The 20,973-nt window shown below is 42.9% G+C and overlaps 1 protein-coding gene across 1 annotated transcript in view; it reads left to right on the forward strand.

The window, feature by feature from the left end:
- The window catches only part of LOC128659929 (homeobox protein orthopedia), a 149,410-nt gene that overhangs the window by 90,759 nt on the left and 37,678 nt on the right, over positions 1 to 20,973 (forward strand). Inside the window, exon 7 of the mRNA XM_053713514.1 lies at positions 813 to 1,043. Coding sequence (XP_053569489.1) covers positions 813 to 1,043 — 231 coding nt within the window. The remainder of the gene's footprint in view (positions 1 to 812; positions 1,044 to 20,973) is intronic.

Raw genomic sequence — 20,973 nt, forward strand, 5'->3', positions numbered from 1 at the left:
ATGATCGCATGACTAAGGGGAACTCCCCGAAATGTTGTGATGTTTTCTGTGTATCCCCTATGGGATAATAAAGGGACGCGTTTACTATAGAAGAGGCTACACCTCTGATTATTTCTTTAATTTAATATGTATAGAAAATAGATTTCTATGAGCCGCACAATAAATTCATGTTGGATAAGAATCGCATGCAAGAATCACACTCTAGTAGAGGAGTGTTTGGTTAAGTTCTTTGCTACAGACCTCACATGTTATTTTTAAATGCACAATAGCCACCAAGTTGTTCTGCATAGGACGTGAGCACAAAACGTAACAGACGACTTATAATACGTGCACAAAACATAACCGATGACTTATAATACGTGTACAAAACGTAACCGACGACTTATAATACGTGTACAAAACGTGCACGACTACCAGTTTGCGCTTACCATTGGAAGTAAAAGGTGCACTGCACATGCATTGGATGCTTTCTTTACATGTTTTAACAACTGGTAATACCGGTAGAGCATTGGTTTTCAAAGCTCTCCTCAGACCTCCCTAACAGTGCACATTTTGTGGATATCTGAACTGGAGCGCAGGTGAAATAATCAGCTGATTGGTAACATGGTTATTTTACCTGCTCTCACCAAGGTAATCCTGAAAACCTGGACTGTTGGGGAGACCTGAGGACAGGTTTGAAAACCAGTCCTGTTAAGCATTAATGGTTAAACCTCTGGCATTAAATGGTGTTAATATGTTTTACACAATATACACACAACTGTGTAGGACTTACTGATTCTAATGTCCGTTTTTACATTTATTTTTATTACAAGGTCCTTCTACATTGGCCCAATCAAGATCTGTGCTCTCTGCAACATCAACAACAACAACTTGCATGGCGCCTCCGCCAACCACTCGCGCAGCTGCCAACCGTAACGTTGCTGTACCAGGTGCTCCAACAACAAACTTGCTCCTCTTGCCTGGCATCCCCAATGGCTTTTCCTCTGAAACGCGGCCTCATGTCTCTTCTCGCGCATTTAATACTAAAGGATATCATAAAAGGGGTAAGATCGATGATGTTTGTCACATGGTCAGAGGCGCTTTTATTCTTCCGTTCAGATGATAGTTAAACTCACCATACCACTCAGATGTATTTAAAGACAAAAAGTGCAAAAAAGTAAATGTTCTATTCTTTTAGAGCATGTTATTATTGTACTATTGATTGCATGAAACTATGTGCTTAAAGAAATATAAAACACAAAACTTTTCTTTTGTGAGTTAGATAGAACATACCATTTTAGAAAAGTTTCCAATTTACTTCTATTCTCAAATTTGCTTCGTTCCTATGATGTTCTGTGTTGAAGAGATACCTAGGTAGGCATCTGGAGCACTACATAGTGCAAAACTGCTGCCATTTAGTGTTCCAGAAATAGGCCGGCTCCTAAGCATAAGTCCCTGCTTTTCAACAAAAGATGGCATAAACCTGATGAATTGAATGTCCCTTTAAAGTCACAGTAAAGACAAAATAAAACTTTAATTCAGATAGACCAAATGTCATAATTATCTTTTTTTTTTTTAATGATCTATAACTGAATCAGTAATTTTCTGATATTACTGGAAATAATATGAAAAGTTGTTATTCTAAAAATGTAAGTTTTATGTAGAAAACCATCATTTAAATCAAGTTTACTGAAAAGTGATTTAAACAGATCCACTCTGTACATATGCTTTTTCAACACCGAATACCAAGAGAACAAAGTAAATTTGATAATTGAAGTGAGTTTAAGTGTTTTAGAATGACCGATGTTCTAACAGAATAGCAAACATATCAAATTAGCAAACGGAAGTGACGTTCCGTCAGCTTTCTGATCTAAAATACTCACTGTGCATGCGCTCCTTCGTGTAATTGCATTTCAATGCACGTCACAACCCATCAGATTCTATGTTGTTAGTGCGGCTGTGCACACTAACAACATAGCCATCAGAGTGTTGGACACTTGTTAGAGCGCATGCGTCTACAAACGCCTGTGTGTATATATTTATTTATGTGTGTGTGTGCGCTCCTCCGCATAACCACATTTATTTAAAAAAAAAAAGTGTATAACAATCTGATGGTTATATTCTTAGTATACACTGAGCGCAATGTCTGTGTGTGTATGTGTGTGTATATATAATTTATAATAAACATGCCCAGTAGCTGCAGTTTGTGGCAGGTTTAATATATAAACCTCCGGCTTTTGTAGACGCATACGCTCTAACAAGTGCCAACAATCTGATGGCTATGTTGTTAGTGCACACGGTCACACTAACAACATAGAATCTGATGGGTTAGGATGTGCAGGAACGCATGCACAGTGAATATTTTAGAACAGACAGCTGACGGAACGTCACTTCCGTTTCCTAATCTGATATGTTTGCTATTCTGTTAGAACACCGGCTCTTTCAGAATCAAGCAAGTTTAATTTAGACTTACATGTCCCCTTTAAAGGAGCAGTAAACTTAGTGCATAGTTCAGAATTATATAACATTAGCTTACCGGCAGATGTATACATTAAAGTTTTGCAGAACATTTTTATGTAAAAGTTCATTTTACCAGAACGCCGTTCTTTGCTCTACTGAGCGGGTCTGGTTTTTACACAGCGTATTGCGGCAACACTGTCTAGTCACAGTGTTCCTGATCGCGCCATTAAAATGTGAACTATATTCCATATAACAGAGACAGTGCTGTTACTTACTGATTTCTCTTGTAAGGTGTATCCAGTCCACGGATCATCCATTACTTGTGGGATATTCTCATTCCCAACAGGAACTTGCAAGAGGACACCCACAGCAGAGCTGTAATATAGCTCCTCCCCTAACTGTCATAGCCAGTCATTCTCTTGCAACTCTCAACAAGCAAGGACGTTGTAGGAGAGAGTGGTTAAATATAGCTAGTTTATTTTCTTCAATCAAAAGTTTGTTATTTTTAAATAGTACCGGAGTTGTGCTATTTTATCTCAGGCAGTAAATAGAAGAAGAATCTGCCTGAGGTTTCTATGATCTTAGCAGGTTGTAACTAAGATCCATTGCTATTCTCACATATGTCTGAGGGGATTACACAGATGAGGTAACTTCAGCGAGAGAATGGCGTGCAGTTTATGCTATCAGGTATGTGTAGTTATAATTTTTTCTAGAGATGGAAAACACTAGAAAATGCTGCTGATACCGGATTAATGTAAGTTAAGCCTGAATACAGTGATTTAATAACGACTGGTATCATGTTTACTCCCAGGGGTAATACCCTTATGATATTTACAATATAAAACGTTTGCTGGCATGTTTAATCGTTTTTATATATGCTTTGGTGATAAAACTTTATTGGGGCCTAGTTTTTTCCACATGGCTGGCTTAAATTTTGACTAGAAACAATTTCCACTGTTGTAGTATAAAAGTTACAGTTGGTGCAGTTAAAATTACAAACTGTGACATCCAGCTTCCCTCAAAGGCCCTCTGAATGCTATAGGACATCTCTAAAGGGCCCAAAGGCTTTCCAAAGTCGTTTATTGGGGAAGGTAGGGCCACAGCTTGCTGTGGCAGTTGGTTGTGACTGTTAAAAAACGTCTATTTCGTTTTTTTTATCTGTTTTTTGAACTAAGGGGTTAATCATCCATTTGCAAGTGGGTGCAATGCTCTGTTAGCCTATTATACACACTGTAAAAATTTCGTTTGATTTACTGCATTTTTTCACTGTTTTTCAAATTCTGACAAAATTTGTTTCTCTTAAAGGCACAGTACCGTTTTTTATATTTGCTTGTTAACTTGATTTAAAGTGTTTTCCAAGCTTGCTAGTCTCATTGCTAGTCTGTATAAACATGTCTGACATAGAAGAAACTCCTTGTTTATTATGTTTAAAAGCCATGGTGGAACCCCCTCTTAGAATGTGTACCAAATGTACTGATTTCATTTTATGCAATAAAGATCATTTTCTGTCTTTAAAAAATGTATCACCAGAGGAATCTGACGAGGGGGAAGTTATGCCGACTAACTTTCCCCACGTGTCAGACCCTTTGACTCCCGCTTAAGGGACTCACACTCAAATGGCGCCAAGTACAACTAGGGCGCCCATAACGTTTACTTTACAAGACATGGCGGCAGTCATGGATAATACACTGTCAGCGGTATTAGCCAGACTACCTGAACTTAGAGGTAAGTGAGATAGCTCTGGGGTGAGACAAAATGCAGAGCATACTGACGCTTTAAGAACCATGTCTGATACTGCCTCACAATATGCAGAAGCTGAGGAAAGAGAGCTTCAGTCAGTGGGTGATGTTAATGACTCAGGAAAGATACCTGATTCTAATATTTCTACATTTAAATTTAAGCTTGAACACCTCCGCGTGTTGCTTAGGGAGGTTTTAGCTGCTCTGAATGACTGTGATACCATTGCAGTGCCAGAGAAATTGTGTAGACTGGATAAATACTTTGCAGTGCCGGTGTGTACTGATGTTTTTCCAAATACCTAAAAGGTTTACAGAAATTATTAATAAGGAATGGGATAGACCAGGTGTGCCGTTCTCTTCCCCTCCTATTTTTAGAAAAATGTTTCCAATAGACGCCACCACATGGGACTTATGGCAGACAGTCCCTAAGGTGGAGGGAGCAGTTTCTACTCTAGTAAAGCGTACTACTATCCCTGTCGAGGACAGTTGTGTTTTTTTTTTTAGATCCAATGGATAAAAAATTAGAGGTTACCTTAAGAAAATATTTATTCAACAAGGTTTTATCCTACAGCCCCTTGTATGCATTGCCCCTGTCACTGCTGCTGCGGCGTACTAGTTTGAGTCTCTGGAAGAGGCTTTACAGGTAGCGACTCCATTGGAGGACATACTTAGCAAACTTAGAGCACTTAAGCTAGCCAATTCTTTTATTCTGATGCCATTGTTCATTTGACTAAACTAACGGCTAAGAATTCTGGTTTTGCTATACAGGCGCGCAGAGCGATATGGCTTAGATCATGGTCAGCTGACGTGACTTCAAAATCTAAGCTACTTAACATTCCCTTCAAGGGGCAGACCCTATTCGGGCCTGGTTGAAGGAGATTATTGCTGATATCACTGGAGGAAAAGGTCATGCCCTTCCTCAGGACAGGTCCAAATCTAGGGCCAAACAGTCTAATTTTCGTGCCTTTCAAAACTTCAAGGCAGGTGCGGCATCAACTTCCTCTAATAATAAACAAGAGGGAACTTTTGCTCAATCCAAGACGGTCTGGAGACCAAACCAGACATGGAAAAATGGTAAGCAGGTAAAAAAGCCTGCTGCTGCCTCTAAGACAGCATGAAGGAACGGCCCCCTATCCGGGAACAGATCTAGTAGGGGGCAGACTTTCACTCTTTGCCCAGGTGTGGACAAGAGATGTTCAGGATCCCTGGGCGTTGGAACTTATATCCCAGGGATATCTTCTGGACTTCAAAGCTTCCCCCCCAAAAGGGAGATTTCACCTTTCACAATTATCTGCACACCAGATAAAGAGAGAGGCATTCTTTCACTGTGTACGAGTCCTCCTAGTTATGGGAGTGATCCATCCAGTTCCAAAGGAGGAACAGGGATAGGGTTTTTACTCAAATCTGTTTGTGGTTCCCAAAAAAGAGGGAACCTTCAGACCAATTTTGGATCTAAAGATCTTAAACAAATTCCTCAAAGTTCCGTCGTTCAAGATGGAAACTATTCGTACCATCCTACCACTGATCCAGGAGGGTCAATATATGACTACAGTGGATCTAAAGGATGCTTATCTTCACATTCCGATACACAAAGATCATCATCGGTTTCTCAGGTTTGCCTTTTAAGACAGGCATTACCAGTTGTAGCTCTTTCCTTGGGATTAGCTACAGCCCCAAGAATCTTTACAAAGGTTCTAGGGTCACTTATGGCGGTCCTAAGGCCGCGGGGCATAGCAGTAGCCCCTTATTTAGACGACATCCTGATACAGGTGTCAAACTTCCAAATTGCCAAGTCTCATACGGACGTAGTACTGGCATTTCTGTGGTCGCATGGGTGGAAAGTGAACGAGGAAAAGAGTTCTCTATCCCCACTCACAAGAGTTTCCTTTCTAGGGACTCTGATAGATTCTGTAGAAATGAAAATTCACCTGACGGAGTCTAGGTTATCAAAGCTTCTAAATTCCTGCCGGGTTCTTCATTCCATTCCGCGCCCTTCGGTGGTTCAGTGTATGGAAGTAATCGGCTTAATGGTAGCGGCAATGGACATAGTGCCTTTTGCACGCTTACATCTCAGACTGCTGCAACTATGCATGCTCAGTCAGTGGAGCGGGGATTACACAGATTTGTCCCCTCAACTGAATCTGGACCAAGAGACCAGGGATTCTCTTCTCTGGTGGCTATCTCGGGTCCATCTGTCCAAAGGTATGACCTTTCGCAGGCCAGATTGGACAATTGTTACGACAGATGCCAGCCTTCTAGGTTGGGGTGCAGTCTGGAACTCCCTGAAGGCTCAGGGATCGTGGACTCAGGAGGAGTCTCTCCTTCCATTAAATATTCTGGAACTAAGAGCGATATTCAAGGCTCTTCAGGCTTGGCCTCAGTTAGCAACTCTGAGGTACATCAGATTTCAGTCGGACAACATCACGACTGTAGCTTACATCAACCATCAAGGGGGAACGAGAAGTTCCCTAGAGATGTTAGAAGTTTCAAAAATAATTCGCTGGGCAGAGATTCACTCTTGTCACCTATCAGCTATCCATATCCCAGGTGTAGAGCACTGGGAGGCGGATTTTCTAAGTCGTCAGACTTTTCATCCGGGAGAGTGGGAACTCCATCCGGAGGCATTTGCACAACTGATTCATCGTTGGGGCAAACCAGAACTGGATCTCATGGCGTCTCGCCAGAACGCCAAGCTTCCGTGTTACGGATCCAGGTCCAGGGATCCCAAGGCGACACTGATAGATGCTCTAGCAGCGCCCTGGTCTTTCAACCTGGCTTATGTGTTTCCACCGTTTCCTCTGCTCCCTCGACTGATTGCCAAGATCAAGCAGGAGAGAGTATTGGTGATTCTGATAGCACCTGCGTGGCCACGCAGGACCTGGTATGCAGATCTAGTGGACATGTCATCCTTTCCACCATGGTCTCTGCCTCTGAAACAGGACCTTCTACTTCAGGGTCCTTTCAACCATCCAAATCTAATTTCTCTGAGGCTGACTGCCTGGAGATTGAACGCTTGATTTTATCAAAGCGGGGCTTCTCCGAGTCAGTTATTGATACCTTAAGACAGACACGAAAGCCTGTCACCAGGAAAATTTACCATAAGGTATGGCGTAGATATCTTTATTGGTGTGAATCCAAGGGTTACTCATGGAGTAAGGTCAGGATTGCTAGGATATTATCTTTTCTCCAAGAAGGTTTGGAAAAACGATTGTCAGCTAGTTAAGCGTCTGGCAGATGTTCCAGACGTTCAGGCATTTTGTCAGGCTTTAGTTAGAATCAAGCCTGTGTTTAAACCTGTTGCTCCACCATGGAGCTTAAACTTGGTTCTTAAGGTTCTTCAAGGAGTTCCGTTTGAACCTCTTCATTCCATAGATATCAAGCTTTTATCTTGGAAAGTTCTTTTTTTTGGTAGCTATTTCCTCGGCTCGTAGAGTCTCTGAGCTATCTGCCTTACAATGTGATTCTCCTTATCTGATTTTTCATACGGATAAGGTAGTCCTGCGTACCAAACCTGGGTTCTTACCTAAGGTGATATCTAACAAGAATATCAATCAAGAGATTGTTGTTCCATCCTTGTGTTACACAATTTGGACGTGGTCCGTGCTTTAAAGTTTTACTTACAAGCTACTAAAGATTTTTGTCAAACATCTGCTTTGTTTGTTGTCTACTCTGGACAGAGGAGAGGTCAAAAGGCTTCGGCAACCTCTTTTTCTTTTTGACTAAGAAGCTTAATCCGCTTAGCCTATGAGACTGCTGGACAGCAACCTCCTGAAAGGATTACAGCTCATTCCACTAGAGCTGTGGCTTCCACTTGGGCCTTTAAAAATGAGGCTTCTTTTGATCAGATTTGCAAGGCGACGACTTGGTCTTCGCTTCATATTTTTTAAAAATTTTACAAATTTGATACTTTTGCTTCTTCGGAGGCTATATTTGGGGGAGAGGTTTTATGGGCAGTGGTTCCTTCCATTTAAGTTCCTGCCTTGTCCCTCCCTTCATCCGTGTACTTTAGCTTTGGTATTGGTATCCCACAAGTAATGGATGATCCGTGGACTGGATACACCTTACAAGAGAAAACACAATTTATGCTTACCTGATAAATTTATTTCTCTTGTGGTGTATCCAGTCCACGGCCCGCCCTGTCATTTTAAGGCAGGTCATTTTTAAATTTAAACTACAGTAACCACTGCACCCTATGGTTCCTCCTTTCTCGGCTTGTTTTCGGTCGAATGACTGGCTATGACAGTTAGGGGAGGAGCTATATTACAGCTCTGCTGTGGGTGTCCTCTTGCAACTTCCTGTTGGGAATGAGAATATCCCACAAGTAATGGATGATCCGTGGACTGGATACACCACAAGAGAAATAAATTTATCAGGTAAGCATAAATTGTGTTTTTCCATTGGTCTATGTGCACAACTACAGCATAATATATGCATTCCATTGACTTGTTCATTTGTATGTAACATCCAGGCGTGGAATTACAGTGATACCGCCAACATATACAGCTTCATTACTATAAAGTGGGACTTTTTCTATTATAAGGTGTACTATATTCTATACAAAAGAGACAGTGCTGTTCTCAATAACAAGGGAAAGTGCTAACTACCCGGAACCACCGCTCTCTTGTCTCTTTGGCTATCAAATTTGAGCTATAAGATCTTATTGAAGTGAAATCAATTTATCATTTTTTATATTTTTTATGACCATCATATATATTTATATATTGGTTTTTAAGAAATTTTATATATTTGATGTACTTTATGAATATTTTATTTTAGCTGGATCAATTGATATATTTACATATTGGCCTCCAATAAATTTTATATACTTGATGAACTTCATGAATATCACATTTCTCCAACATAGGTGTGTCCGGTCCACGGCGTCATACTTACTTGTGGGATATTCTCTTCCCCAACAGGAAATGGCAAAGAGCCCAGCAAAGCTGGTCACATGATCCCTCCTAGGCTCCGCCTTCCCCAGTCATTCGACCGACGTAAAGGAGGAATATTTGCATAGGAGAAATCATATGATACCGTGGTGACTGTAGTTAAAGAAAATAAATCATCAGACCTGATTAAAAAACCAGGGCGGGCCGTGGACCGGACACACCGTTGGAGAAAGTAATTTATCAGGTAAACATAAATTCTGTTTTCTCCAACATAGGTGTGTCCGGTCCACGGCGTCATCCTTACTTGTGGGAACCAATACCAAAGCTTTAGGACACTGATGATGGGAGGGAGCAAATCAGGTCACCTAGATGGAAGGCACCACGGCTTGCAAAACCTTTCTCCCAAAAATAGCCTCAGAAGAAGCAAAAGTATCAAATTTGTAAAATTTGGTAAAAGTGTGCAGTGAAGACCAAGTCGCTGCCTTACATATCTGATCAACAGAAGCCTCATTCTTAAAGGCCCATGTGGAAGCCACGGCCCTAGTGGAATGAGCTGTGATTCTTTCAGGAGGCTGCCGTCCGGCAGTCTCATAAGCCAATCTGATGATGCTTTTAAGCCAAAAAAATAGAGAGGTAGAAGTTGCTTTTTGACCTCTCCTTTTACCAGAATAAACAACAAACAAGGAAGATGTTTGTCTGAAATCCTTTGTAGCATCTAAATAGAATTTTAGAGCACGAACTACATCCAAATTGTGCAACAAACGTTCCTTCTTTGAAACTGGATTCGGACACAAAGAAGGCACGACTATCTCCTGGTTAATGTTTTTGTTAGAAACAGCTTTCGGAAGAAAACCAGGTTTAGTACGCAAAACCACCTTATCTGCATGGAACACCAGATAAGGAGGAGAACACTGCAGAGCAGATAACTCTGAAACTCTTCTAGCAGAAGAAATTGCAACCAAAAACAAAACTTTCCAAGATAATAACTTGATATCAACGGAATGTAGGGGTTCAAACGGAACCCCCTGAAGAACTGAAAGAACTAAATTGAGACTCCAAGGAGGAGTCAAAGGTTTGTAAACAGGCTTGATTCTAACCAGAGCCTGAACAAAAGCTTGAACATCTGGCACAGCCGCCAGCTTTTTGTGAAGTAAAACAGATAAAGCAGAAATCTGTACCTTCAAAGAACTTGCAGATAATCCTTTCTCCAAACCTTCTTGAAGAAAGGATAGAATCTTAGGAATTTTTATCTTGTTCCATGGGAATCCTTTAGATTCACACCAACAGATATATTTTTTCCATATTTTATGGTAGATTTTTCTAGTTACAGGCTTTCTGGCCTGAACAAGAGTATCAATGACAGAATCTGAGAACTCTCGCTTTGATAAAATCAAGCGTTCAATCTCCAAGCAGTCAGTTGGAGTGAAACCAGATTCGGATGTTCGAACGGACCTTGAACAAGAAGGTCCTGTCTCAAAGGTAGCTTCCATGGTGGAGCCGATGACATATTCACCAGGTCTGCATACCAAGTCCTGCGTGGCCACGCAGGAGCTATCAAGATCACCGATGCCCTCTCCTGATTGATCCTGGCTACTAGCCTGGGGATGAGAGGAAACGGTGGGAATACATAAGCTAGGTTGAAGGTCCAAGGTGCTACTAGTGCATCTACTAGAGTCGCCTTGGGATCCCTGGATCTGGACCCGTAGCAAGGAACCTTAAAGTTCTGACGAGAGGCCATCAGATCCATGTCTGGAATGCCCCACAATTGAGTTATTTGGGCAAAGATTTCCGGATGGAGTTCCCACTCCCCCGGATGAAATGTCTGACGACTCAGAAAATGCGCTTCCCAATTTTCCACTCCTGGGATGTGGATTGCAGACAAGTGGCAGGAGTGAGTCTCCGCCCATTGAATGATTTTGGTCACTTCTTCCATCGCCAGGGAACTCCTTGTTCCCCCCTGATGGTTGATATACGCAACAGTCGTCATGTTGTCTGATTGAAACCGTATGAATTTGGCCTTTGCTAGCTGAGGCCAAGCCTTGAGAGCATTGAATATCGCTCTCAGTTCCAGAATGTTTATCGGGAGAAGAGATTCTTCCCGAGACCAAAGACCCTGAGCTTTCAGGGGTTCCCAGACCGCGCCCCAGCCTACCAGACTGGCGTCGGTCGTGACAATGACCCACTCTGGTCTGCGGAAACTCATCCCCTGTGACAGGTTGTCCAGGGTCAGCCACCAACGGAGTGAATCTCTGGTCCTCTGATCTACTTGTATCGTCGGAGACAAGTCTGTATAATCCCCATTCCACTGACTGAGCATGCACAGTTGTAATGGTCTCAGATGAATTCGCGCAAAAGGAACTATGTCCATTGCCGCGACCATCAAACCTATTACTTCCATGCACTGTGCTATGGAAGGAAGAAGAACAGAATGAAGTACTTGACAAGAGCTTAGAAGTTTTGATTTTCTGGCCTCTGTCAGAAAAATCCTCATTTCTAAGGAGTCTATTATTGTTCCCAAGAAGGGAACTCTTGTTGACGGAGATAGAGAACTTTTTTCTACGTTCACTTTCCACCCGTGAGATCTGAGAAAGGCCAGGACAATGTCCGTATGAGCCTTTGCTTGTGGTAGGGACGACGCTTGAATCAGTATGTCGTCCAAGTAAGGTACTACTGCAATGCCCCTTGGTCGTAGCACCGCTAGAAGGGACCCTAGTACCTTTGTGAAAATTCTTGGAGCAGTGGCTAATCCGAATGGAAGTGCCACAAACTGGTAATGCTTGTCCAGAAAGGCGAACCTTAGGAACCGATGATGTTCCTTGTGGATAGGAATATGTAGATACGCATCCTTTAAATCCACCGTGGTCATGAATTGACCTTCCTGGATGGAAGGAAGAATTGTCCGAATGGTTTCCATTTTGAACGATGGAACCTTGAGAAACTTGTTTAGGATCTTGAGATCTAAGATTGGTCTGAATGTTCCCTCTTTTTTGGGAACTATGAACAGATTGGAGTAGAATCCCATCCCTTGTTCTCCTAATGGAACAGGATGAATCACTCCCATTTTTAACAGGTCTTCTACACAATGTAAGAATGCCTGTCTTTTTATGTGGTCTGAAGACAATTGAGACCTGTGGAACCTCCCCCTTGGGGGAAGCTCCTTGAATTCCAGAAGATAACCTTGGGAGACTATTTCTAGCGCCCAAGGATCCAGAACATCTCTTGCCCAAGCCTGAGCGAAGAGAGAAAGTCTGCCCCCCACCAGATCCGGTCCCGGATCGGGGGCCAACATCTCATGCTGTCTTGGTAGCAGTGGCAGGTTTCTTGGCCTGCTTACCTTTGTTCCAGCCTTGCATTGGCCTCCAGGCTGGCTTGGTTTGAGAAGTATTACCCTCTTGCTTAGAGGATGTAGCACTTGGGGCTGGTCCGTTTCTGCGAAAGGGACGAAAATTTGGTTTATTTTTAGCCTTGAAAGACCTATCCTGAGGAAGGGCGTGGCCCTTACCCCCAGTGATATCAGAAATAATCTCTTTCAAGTCAGGGCCAAACAGCGTTTTCCCCTTGAAAGGTATGTTAAGCAATTTGTTCTTGGAAGACGCATCCGCTGACCAAGATTTTAGCCAAAGCGCTCTGCGCGCCACAATAGCAAACCCTGAATTTTTCGCCGCTAATCTAGCCAATTGCAAAGTGGCTTCTAAAGTAAAAGAGTTAGCCAATTTGAGAGCATGAATTCTGTCCATAATCTCCTCATAAGAAGAATCTTTATTGAGCGACTTTTCTAGTTCATCGAACCAGAAACACGCTGCTGTAGTGACAGGAACAATGCATGAAATTGGTTGTAGAAGGTAACCTTGCTGAACAAACATCTTTTTAAGCAAACCCTCTAATTTTTTATCCATAGGATCTTTGAAAGCACAACTATCTTCTATAGGGATAGTAGTGCGTTTGTTTAGAGTAGAAACCGCCCCCTCGACCTTGGGGACTGTCTGCCATAAGTCCTTTCTGGGGTCGACCATAGGAAACAATTTCTTAAATATAGGGGGAGGGACAAAAGGTATGCCGGGCCTTTCCCATTCTTTGTTTACAATGTCCGCCACCCGCTTGGGTATAGGAAAAGCTTCGGGGGGCCCCGGGACCTCTAGGAACTTGTCCATCTTACATAATTTCTCTGGAATGACCAAATTCTCACAATCATCCAGAGTAGATAACACCTCCTTAAGCAGAGCGCGGAGATGTTCCAATTTAAATTTGAATGTAATCACATCAGGTTCAGCTTGTTGAGAAATTTTCCCTGAATCTGAAATTTCTCCCTCAGACAAAACCTCCCTGGCCCCCTCAGACTGGTGTAGGGGCATTTCAGAACCATTATCATCAGCGTCCTCATGCTCTTCAGTATTTTCTAAAACAGAGCAGTCGCGCTTTCGCTGATAAGTGGGCATTTTGGCTAAAATGTTTTTGATAGAATTATCCATTACAGCCGTTAATTGTTGCATAGTAAGGAGTATTGGCGCACTAGATGTACTAGGGGCCTCCTGTGTGGGCAAGACTGGCGTAGACGAAGGAGGGGATGATGCAGTACCATGCTTACTCCCCTCACTTGAGGAATCATCTTGGGCATCATTTTCTCTAAATTTTGTGTCACATACATCACATCTATTTAAATGAGAAGGAACCTTGGCTTCCTCACATACAGAACATAGTCTATCTGATAGTTCAGACATGTTAAACAGGCATAAACTTGATAACAAAGTACAAAAAACGTTTTAAAATAAAACCGTTACTGTCACTTTAAATTTTAAACTGAACACACTTTATTACTGAAAATGTGAAAGAGTATGAAGGAATTGTTCAAAATTCACCAAAATTTCACCACAGTGTCTTAAAGCCTTAAAAGTATTGCACACCAAATTTGAAAGCTTTAACTCTTAAAATAACGGAACCGGAGCCGTTTTTATATTTAACCCCTATACAGTCCCTGGTATCTGCTTTGCTGAGACCCAACCAAGCCCAAAGGGGAATACGATACCAAATGACGCCTTCAGTAAGCTTTTTCTATGTATCTGAGCTCCTCACACATGCATCTGCATGCCTTGCTTCCCAAAAACAACTGCGCAATAGAGGCGCGAAAATGAGGCTCTGCCTATGATTAGAGAAGGCCCCCAGTGAAAAAGGTGTCCAATACAGTGCCTGCCGGTTATTTTACATAATTCTCAAGAATAAAATAACTCCTCAAAGCTATGAACTATTAAAAATGCTTATAAATCAATCGTTTTAGCCCAGAAAAATGTCTACCAGTCTTTAAAGCCCTTGTGAAGCCCTTTATTCTTATTTAATAAAAATGGCTTACCGGATCCCATAGGGAAAATGACAGCTTCCAGCATTACCAAGTCTTGTTAGAAATGTGTCATACCTCAAGCAGCAAAAGTCTGCTCACTGTTTCCCCCAACTGAAGTTAATTCCTCTCAACAGTCCTGTGTGGAAACAGCCATCGATTTTAGTAACGGTTGCTAAAATCATTTTCCTCTTACAAACAGAAATCTTCATCTCTTTTCTGTTTCAGAGTAAATAGTACATACCAGCACTATTTTAAAATAACAAACTCTTGATTGAAGAATAAAAACTACATTAAAACACCAAAAAACTCTAAGCCATCTCCGTGGAGATGTTGCCTGTACAACGGCAAAGAGAATGACTGGGGAAGGCGGAGCCTAGGAGGGATCATGTGACCAGCTTTGCTGGGCTCTTTGCCATTTCCTGTTGGGGAAGAGAATATCCCACAAGTAAGGATGACGCTGTGGACCGGACACACCGTTGGAGAAAGTAATTTATCAGGTAAACATAAATTCTGTTTTTGGTTAGATCCATTTATTAAATAAAATAAAACATTAATTGTTAACGCACACTTTGGATAAATATATATCTCGGAGATCATTTTAAGGGTCTATAACATTTTTTTCCCCAAGCTGTTAGCGCACATACACACCCTTTTTTCTTAACTTAGGTTACCTTCTCTGCTGTGGCCAATTAGAGACAGTTATAAATAGGTCACTAGAGTGTGCAGCCAATGGCTAGGTAAAATATAAAAGTGTTCTGCACTTCCATTTCTACCTGGAACTGAAATTCTCACGATTTCAAAATAGAATTACAGGAAAAGGGGACAAAATAAAAAATGAAAGTATATTGTTATATATACGATTTATCATTTTAGATTAACTCAAAGTGTTTAATGTCCGTTTAAGAAGGTTAAATGTGTTAAATATGGGGCTAGACTAGATGTGGAGCACAAAATATTAGTTGCTCAGGTAACAGTAAGTTTCATTTTAATACAAGGAGAGTCCACAGCTTCATTCATTACTTGTGGGAGTACAGAACCTGGCCACGAGGAGGAGGCAAAGACACCCTAGCCAAAGGCTTAAATACCTCCCCCATTCCCCTCATCCCCCAGTCATTCTTTGCCTTTTGTCACAGGAGGATGGCAGAGAAGTGTCAGAAGATTGGAGTAGTCTCTTATGGAGGGTAGTACTCTTCGGAATAGGACTGGAGTTTTAAGTAGTCTTGTCAACCTCTCAGTGAGAGCATTAACGAATGTTAGGGTCTGGAGATGCAGGGAGAGTCTTTCTGTGAAAACTATTCAGACTCGTATTAACAGCTCCTTAAACAATTAGTGTTGACGAGTTTCACTGCCTGATTCCTATCACTAAAGTCCATGTCAGGATCAATATTACAACACTGTCAAACATGAGGGCTGTGTTCCTGTTCCACGGCGTAGATTCTGGTAAGATTGTTTAATTTTTTATACCTGTAATGATAACACAAGAAGACAAGGTCACAGTGTGACTCCTTTTATCTGTATAGAATCAAGGGTTAATATCTCCGGAAGGTGATTATTGAAAAGGGCAGAATGTATACATGATTGTTTTAGTGTTTTTTTGCTGCAATATGTGTGAGATGTGGCTCTAGCAATGTGTGAACAGTCAGGTTCTTCCGTCATTTTTATTACTGTGCAGCCTGTTTAGTTTGGCATGCTTTTTCTTTGCTGCAGGGGCGATCCTGCATGGCACTCCATGTGACCGGGTGTGGCCTCATTCTCTTCCTTTCCTAACCGTCGGTTGCAGGAGACGAAAGCGGTTTCTCTGTGCCGAGTGCCCCGGCCATTGGGAGTATAATGGTGCCATTTATTTTTCTATAGTCCATATTAAAGACGCAAGCTATGGAGGACTCTGATGCGTTAGAGGGTACTTCCTCTTTGCATAAATCTAATGCCTGTGTTTATTGTGAGGAGGCTACGGTATATCTGCCTGCTCTACTATGTTCAACATGCCTTGATAACTAGTGATGTCTAAAAAGAACAAAGTGTTTAGTACCTCTGAGCCGTCCACCTCTGAGGGGCCTCCGTCCTGCGAGGTGTGTTCCCTACAATAATCTCCGTTTTACACATGCAGCTCCCCAGTGCACTACTGATCCTCCTGCGGGATGGGCGCTGTGGCCGCCAGATTTTGCGGATCAGTTGCAAATGGCGGTGTCTGCGGCCTTCAGTGCTTTTCCTCGCACTGCTAAGCACAAGCGAAAGGTTAAACATTGCTATCCTTCCCAGGGGTAATCTACTCCATTGGATATATCCGAGACTAGATTATCCGCTGAGGCAGAGGACTCGGATACTTCGGAGGACTCATTCTTTGGGTCGGAATCTGCTGCCTCTAAACATCCGGCTGCGGGGGAACCAGACTTTAGGTTTAGGATGGAGCACTTACGCTTTTTATTAAAAGAGGTGTTGGCTACTCTAGAGGTTCCGGAACCGAAGTTGCCGGAGGAACCTTCTATTCCTAAGCTTGATAAGGTTTATGAGGACAGGGTGGTGCCCCAGACTTTCCTGGTTCCCGTAAAGATGGCGAATATTCTAAAGAATGAATGGGAGAGACTTGGTTCATCTTTTTCCTCTTCTTCGTTTAAGAAATTGTTCCCTGTATTCTCAGCTAGAATTGTGGGGATCTGTCCCTATGGTGGCTGGAGCTATCTCCACGCTCACTAAGCGCAGCACTATCCCACTTGAAGATACATTGTCATTTTAAGGAACCCATGGATAAGCACACAGGGTTCGTATTTCAGCCTACAGCGGCAGTCGCTGTGGTGGCAGTCGCTGCTACCTATTGGTGTGACTCTCTGTCAGAGACTCCCCTCGATGAGATACAGGAAAAGAATTAAGACCCTGAGGATAGCTAATTGGTTTATCTGTGATGCAAATATGAAGATTATTCGCTTGAATGCTAAGACATCATGCTTTTCTGTTCTGGCCCGGAAGGCCCTGTGGTTAAAGTTGTGGTCTGCTGACATGATGTCCAAATCTAGATTACTTTCCCTTCCATTTAAGGGTAAGATTCTTTTCGGTCCAGGCCTGGACTCTATCATATCCATGGTCACGGGGGGCAAAGATGCCTTTCTACCTCAGGATAAGTAGAATAAACCTAAGGGTCCTAATTTTCATCCCTTTCATTTGGACAGCAGCCTACCACAAAGCCTGAGCATTCCAAGGGATCTTGGAAACTAGAGTGTGTGAGGGATCCCTCCTCTCTAGGTGTAATTGTACCAGTACCTCTAGCGGAAAGAGGTCTAGGGTACTATTCAATCCTTTTCATGGTCGCAAAGAAGGAGGGCACGTTTTGCCCGATTCTGGACCTTAAGTGCTTAAACAATTTCTGTCGGTCCCATCTTTCAAGATGGAGATGATGAGGTCTATTCTGCCCTTAGTTCAAGAGGGTCAGTTAATGACTACGATAGACTTGAAGGACGCCTACCTTCATGTGCCAATTCACAAGGATCACTTCAAGTTCCTAAGATTTGCTTTTCTGGACCAGCACTTCCAGTTTGTAGCTCTCCCCATTTGGTCTGGCTACTGCCCTAAGTCTTTACGAAGGTTCTGGGAGCGAGATCAAGAGGTATTGCAGTAGCACCTTATCTGGACAACATCCTGATCTGGCTGGCAGAGGACCATTTACATGCTCTTCTTCTTCGATCTCATGGATGAAAAACTCAGGAAAGAGTTGTCTGGTTCCCAGTACCAGAGTGGAGTTCCTGGGCACGATAATAGACTCCGTATCCATGAAGATATTCCTGACAGATCAGAGACGTTGCAAAATTGCCTTCAACTGTCTTGCCATTCTAACCTCCTCAAGGCCATCCGTGGCCCGGTGTATGGAGGTGATTTGACTCATTTTATCAACTATAGATGTCATTCCATTCGCCAGGTTCCATCTCCGACCTCTTCAATTGGGTGGCTTCATCCGGATCAGCTGTCCCAGGGGACATCCTTCCTGAGACAATCCTGAGAGATTGTGACTACGGACGCAAGCCTCTCAGGATGGGGAGCTCTTTAGGGTACCAGGAAGGCACACAGGGCAGGTGGGATTGAGAGGAGTAGCTTCTTCCAATCAACACCCTGGAACTTTGAGCGACCTTCAACGCTCTGAGGGCTTGGCCCCACCTGGGTTCGTCCCAGTTCAACAGATTCCAATCTGACAACATTACCTCGGTGGCTTACATCAACCACAAGGGGGGAACGAGAAGCTCCCTAGCCAAGAGGGAATTATCTCAGATTCTGGAATGGGCAGAGACCCACATCTGCTCACTGTCAGCGATCCACATCCTTGGGTGTGGACAACTGGGAATTGGAATTGGATTTTCTCAGCAGACAATCGTTTCATCCGGGGGAATGCTTTCTTCACCCAAATTGTTTGCAGAGATTTGCAATAGATGGGGACTCCGGAGATAGATCGCGTGGAATCCAGACTCAAATTCAAGCTACAGAGATTCGGGTCGCGGTCAAGGGATCCCCGGGCCGGACTGATAGATGCCTTAGCAGTGCCTTGGGGATTCAACCTAGTCTACATATTTCCTCTGTTACCACTTCTGCCTCGAGTAGTGTCCCGGAGCAAGCATCAACTATTCTGATTGCTCCATCGTGGCCACGGAGGATGTGGTTTGCGGACCTGGTGGGGATGTCATTGTCTCCTCCGTGGAGGTTGCCCTGTCGCAGGGATGTGCTGGTAGAGGGCCCCTTTGTACATCAAAATCTAGATTCTCTGAGACTGACTGCATGGAAATTGAACGCTTAGTCTAAGCCAGGAGAGGGCTTTCTGAGAGTTCGATACTCTCAGGCCAGGAAGCCGGTCACCCAATGCATCTATCATAAGGTGTGGAGGACCTAATTACTCTGGTGTGAGACTCGTGGATATTCTTGGCATAAGGTCACGGTATCCTGGATACTTTCCTTCCTCCAGGATGGTTTGGAGAAGGGACTTGCGACCAGTTCCTTAAGGGGACAGATTTCGGCTCTATCTGTGTTGTTGCACAAGAAGCTTGCTGAGCTTACTGATATACAGTCTTTTGTTCAGGCTCTATCCAGGATCAGGCCAGTATTTAGACATTCAGCTCCTCCTTGGAGTTTGAATTTGGTTCTTAGGGTTTTGCAGAGGGCTCCATTTGAGCCTATGCATTCTCTTGATATTAAGATACTGTCTTGGAAGGTTCTTTTTCTACTGGCTATTGCTTTGGCACGCAGAGTCTCTGAGATGGCGGCCTTGCAATGTGAGCCTCCTTACCTGGTTTTTCATACAGATAAGACTTTCCTTCGCACTGGGTTGGGATTTCTCCCGAAGGTTGTGTCTGATCGCAACATTATTCAGGAGATTGTAGTCCCTTCCTTGTCCCCTAACCCTTCTTCTTCAAAGGAACAGTTACTTCATAACTTGGATGTGGTTCGAGCTTTGAAGTTTTATCTTCAGGCTACGAAGGATTTCAGACAGACTTCAGCGTTATTTGTTGTCTATTTGGGGAAGCGCAAGGGGCAGAATGCTTCTTCCACTTTCCTATCTTTTTGGGTGAGGAGCATGATTCGCCTGGCTTATGAGACAGCGGGACATAAGCCTCCTCAGAGGATTACGGCTCACTCAACTAGAGCTGAGGCCTTTATGGAGCAGATTTGTAAGGCAGCTACCTGGTCCTTCTTACATACTTTTTCAAAGTTTTACAAATTTGACGTGTTTGCTTCGGCTGAAGCAGCTTTTGGAAGAAAGGTTTTACAGGCTGTGGTGCCCTCAGACTCAGGTCCGCCTCTTCTTCTTTTTTTTACCCTCCCATTTTTCATTCAGTGTCCTCTAGAGCTTGGGTATTTGTTTCCCACAAGTAATGAATGAAGCTGTGGGTTCTCCTCGTTTTTAGATGGAAAACATAAATTATGCTTACCTGATAATTGCATTTCTATCTGTACGAAGAGAGTCCACGGCTCTCGCCCCGGTTCTCCGTTGGGCGGACCTACATTTCTTTTGTTTTTCTTCTGGCACCATTTATACCCTGATATTTCTCCTACTGTTTCTTGTTCCCTCGGCATAATGACTGGGGGATGAGGGCAGTAGGGGAGGTATTTAAACCTTTGGCTTTGGTGTCTTTGCCTCCTCCTGGTGGCCAGGTTCTGCATTCCCACAAGTAATGAATGAAGCAGTGGACTCTCCTCGTACAAATGGAAATGAAATTATCAGGTAAGCATAATTTATGTTTTTCATTTTAGCGCTCATATTACAAGTCCAATGTTATTTCTTAGCAGTCATTTGATGGTCTGTGTCGCGCTTACATCTACACTTTGGATAGCATAGGTGCGCTAAATCCCTCACATAATAGACTTCTATGGGGGCGCATAGTGTACGATTAGAGCAGTAACCTAATGGTGTACAAGTGAGATTCTCATGTGGTTCTGTGCTTTTACTATTAATAATAATAATAATAATGGTTTACTTCAGGTCTTTAAAAGCACTACATTTTACATTGGTATCTTAGACAGTGCTTAAAGGGACAGTATACACTCATTTTCATATAACTGCATGTAATAGACACTACTATAAAGAATAAGATGCACGGAT

The sequence above is a fragment of the Bombina bombina genome, chromosome 5 (assembly GCF_027579735.1).
Source record: "Bombina bombina isolate aBomBom1 chromosome 5, aBomBom1.pri, whole genome shotgun sequence".
NCBI lineage: Eukaryota > Metazoa > Chordata > Amphibia > Anura > Bombinatoridae > Bombina > Bombina bombina.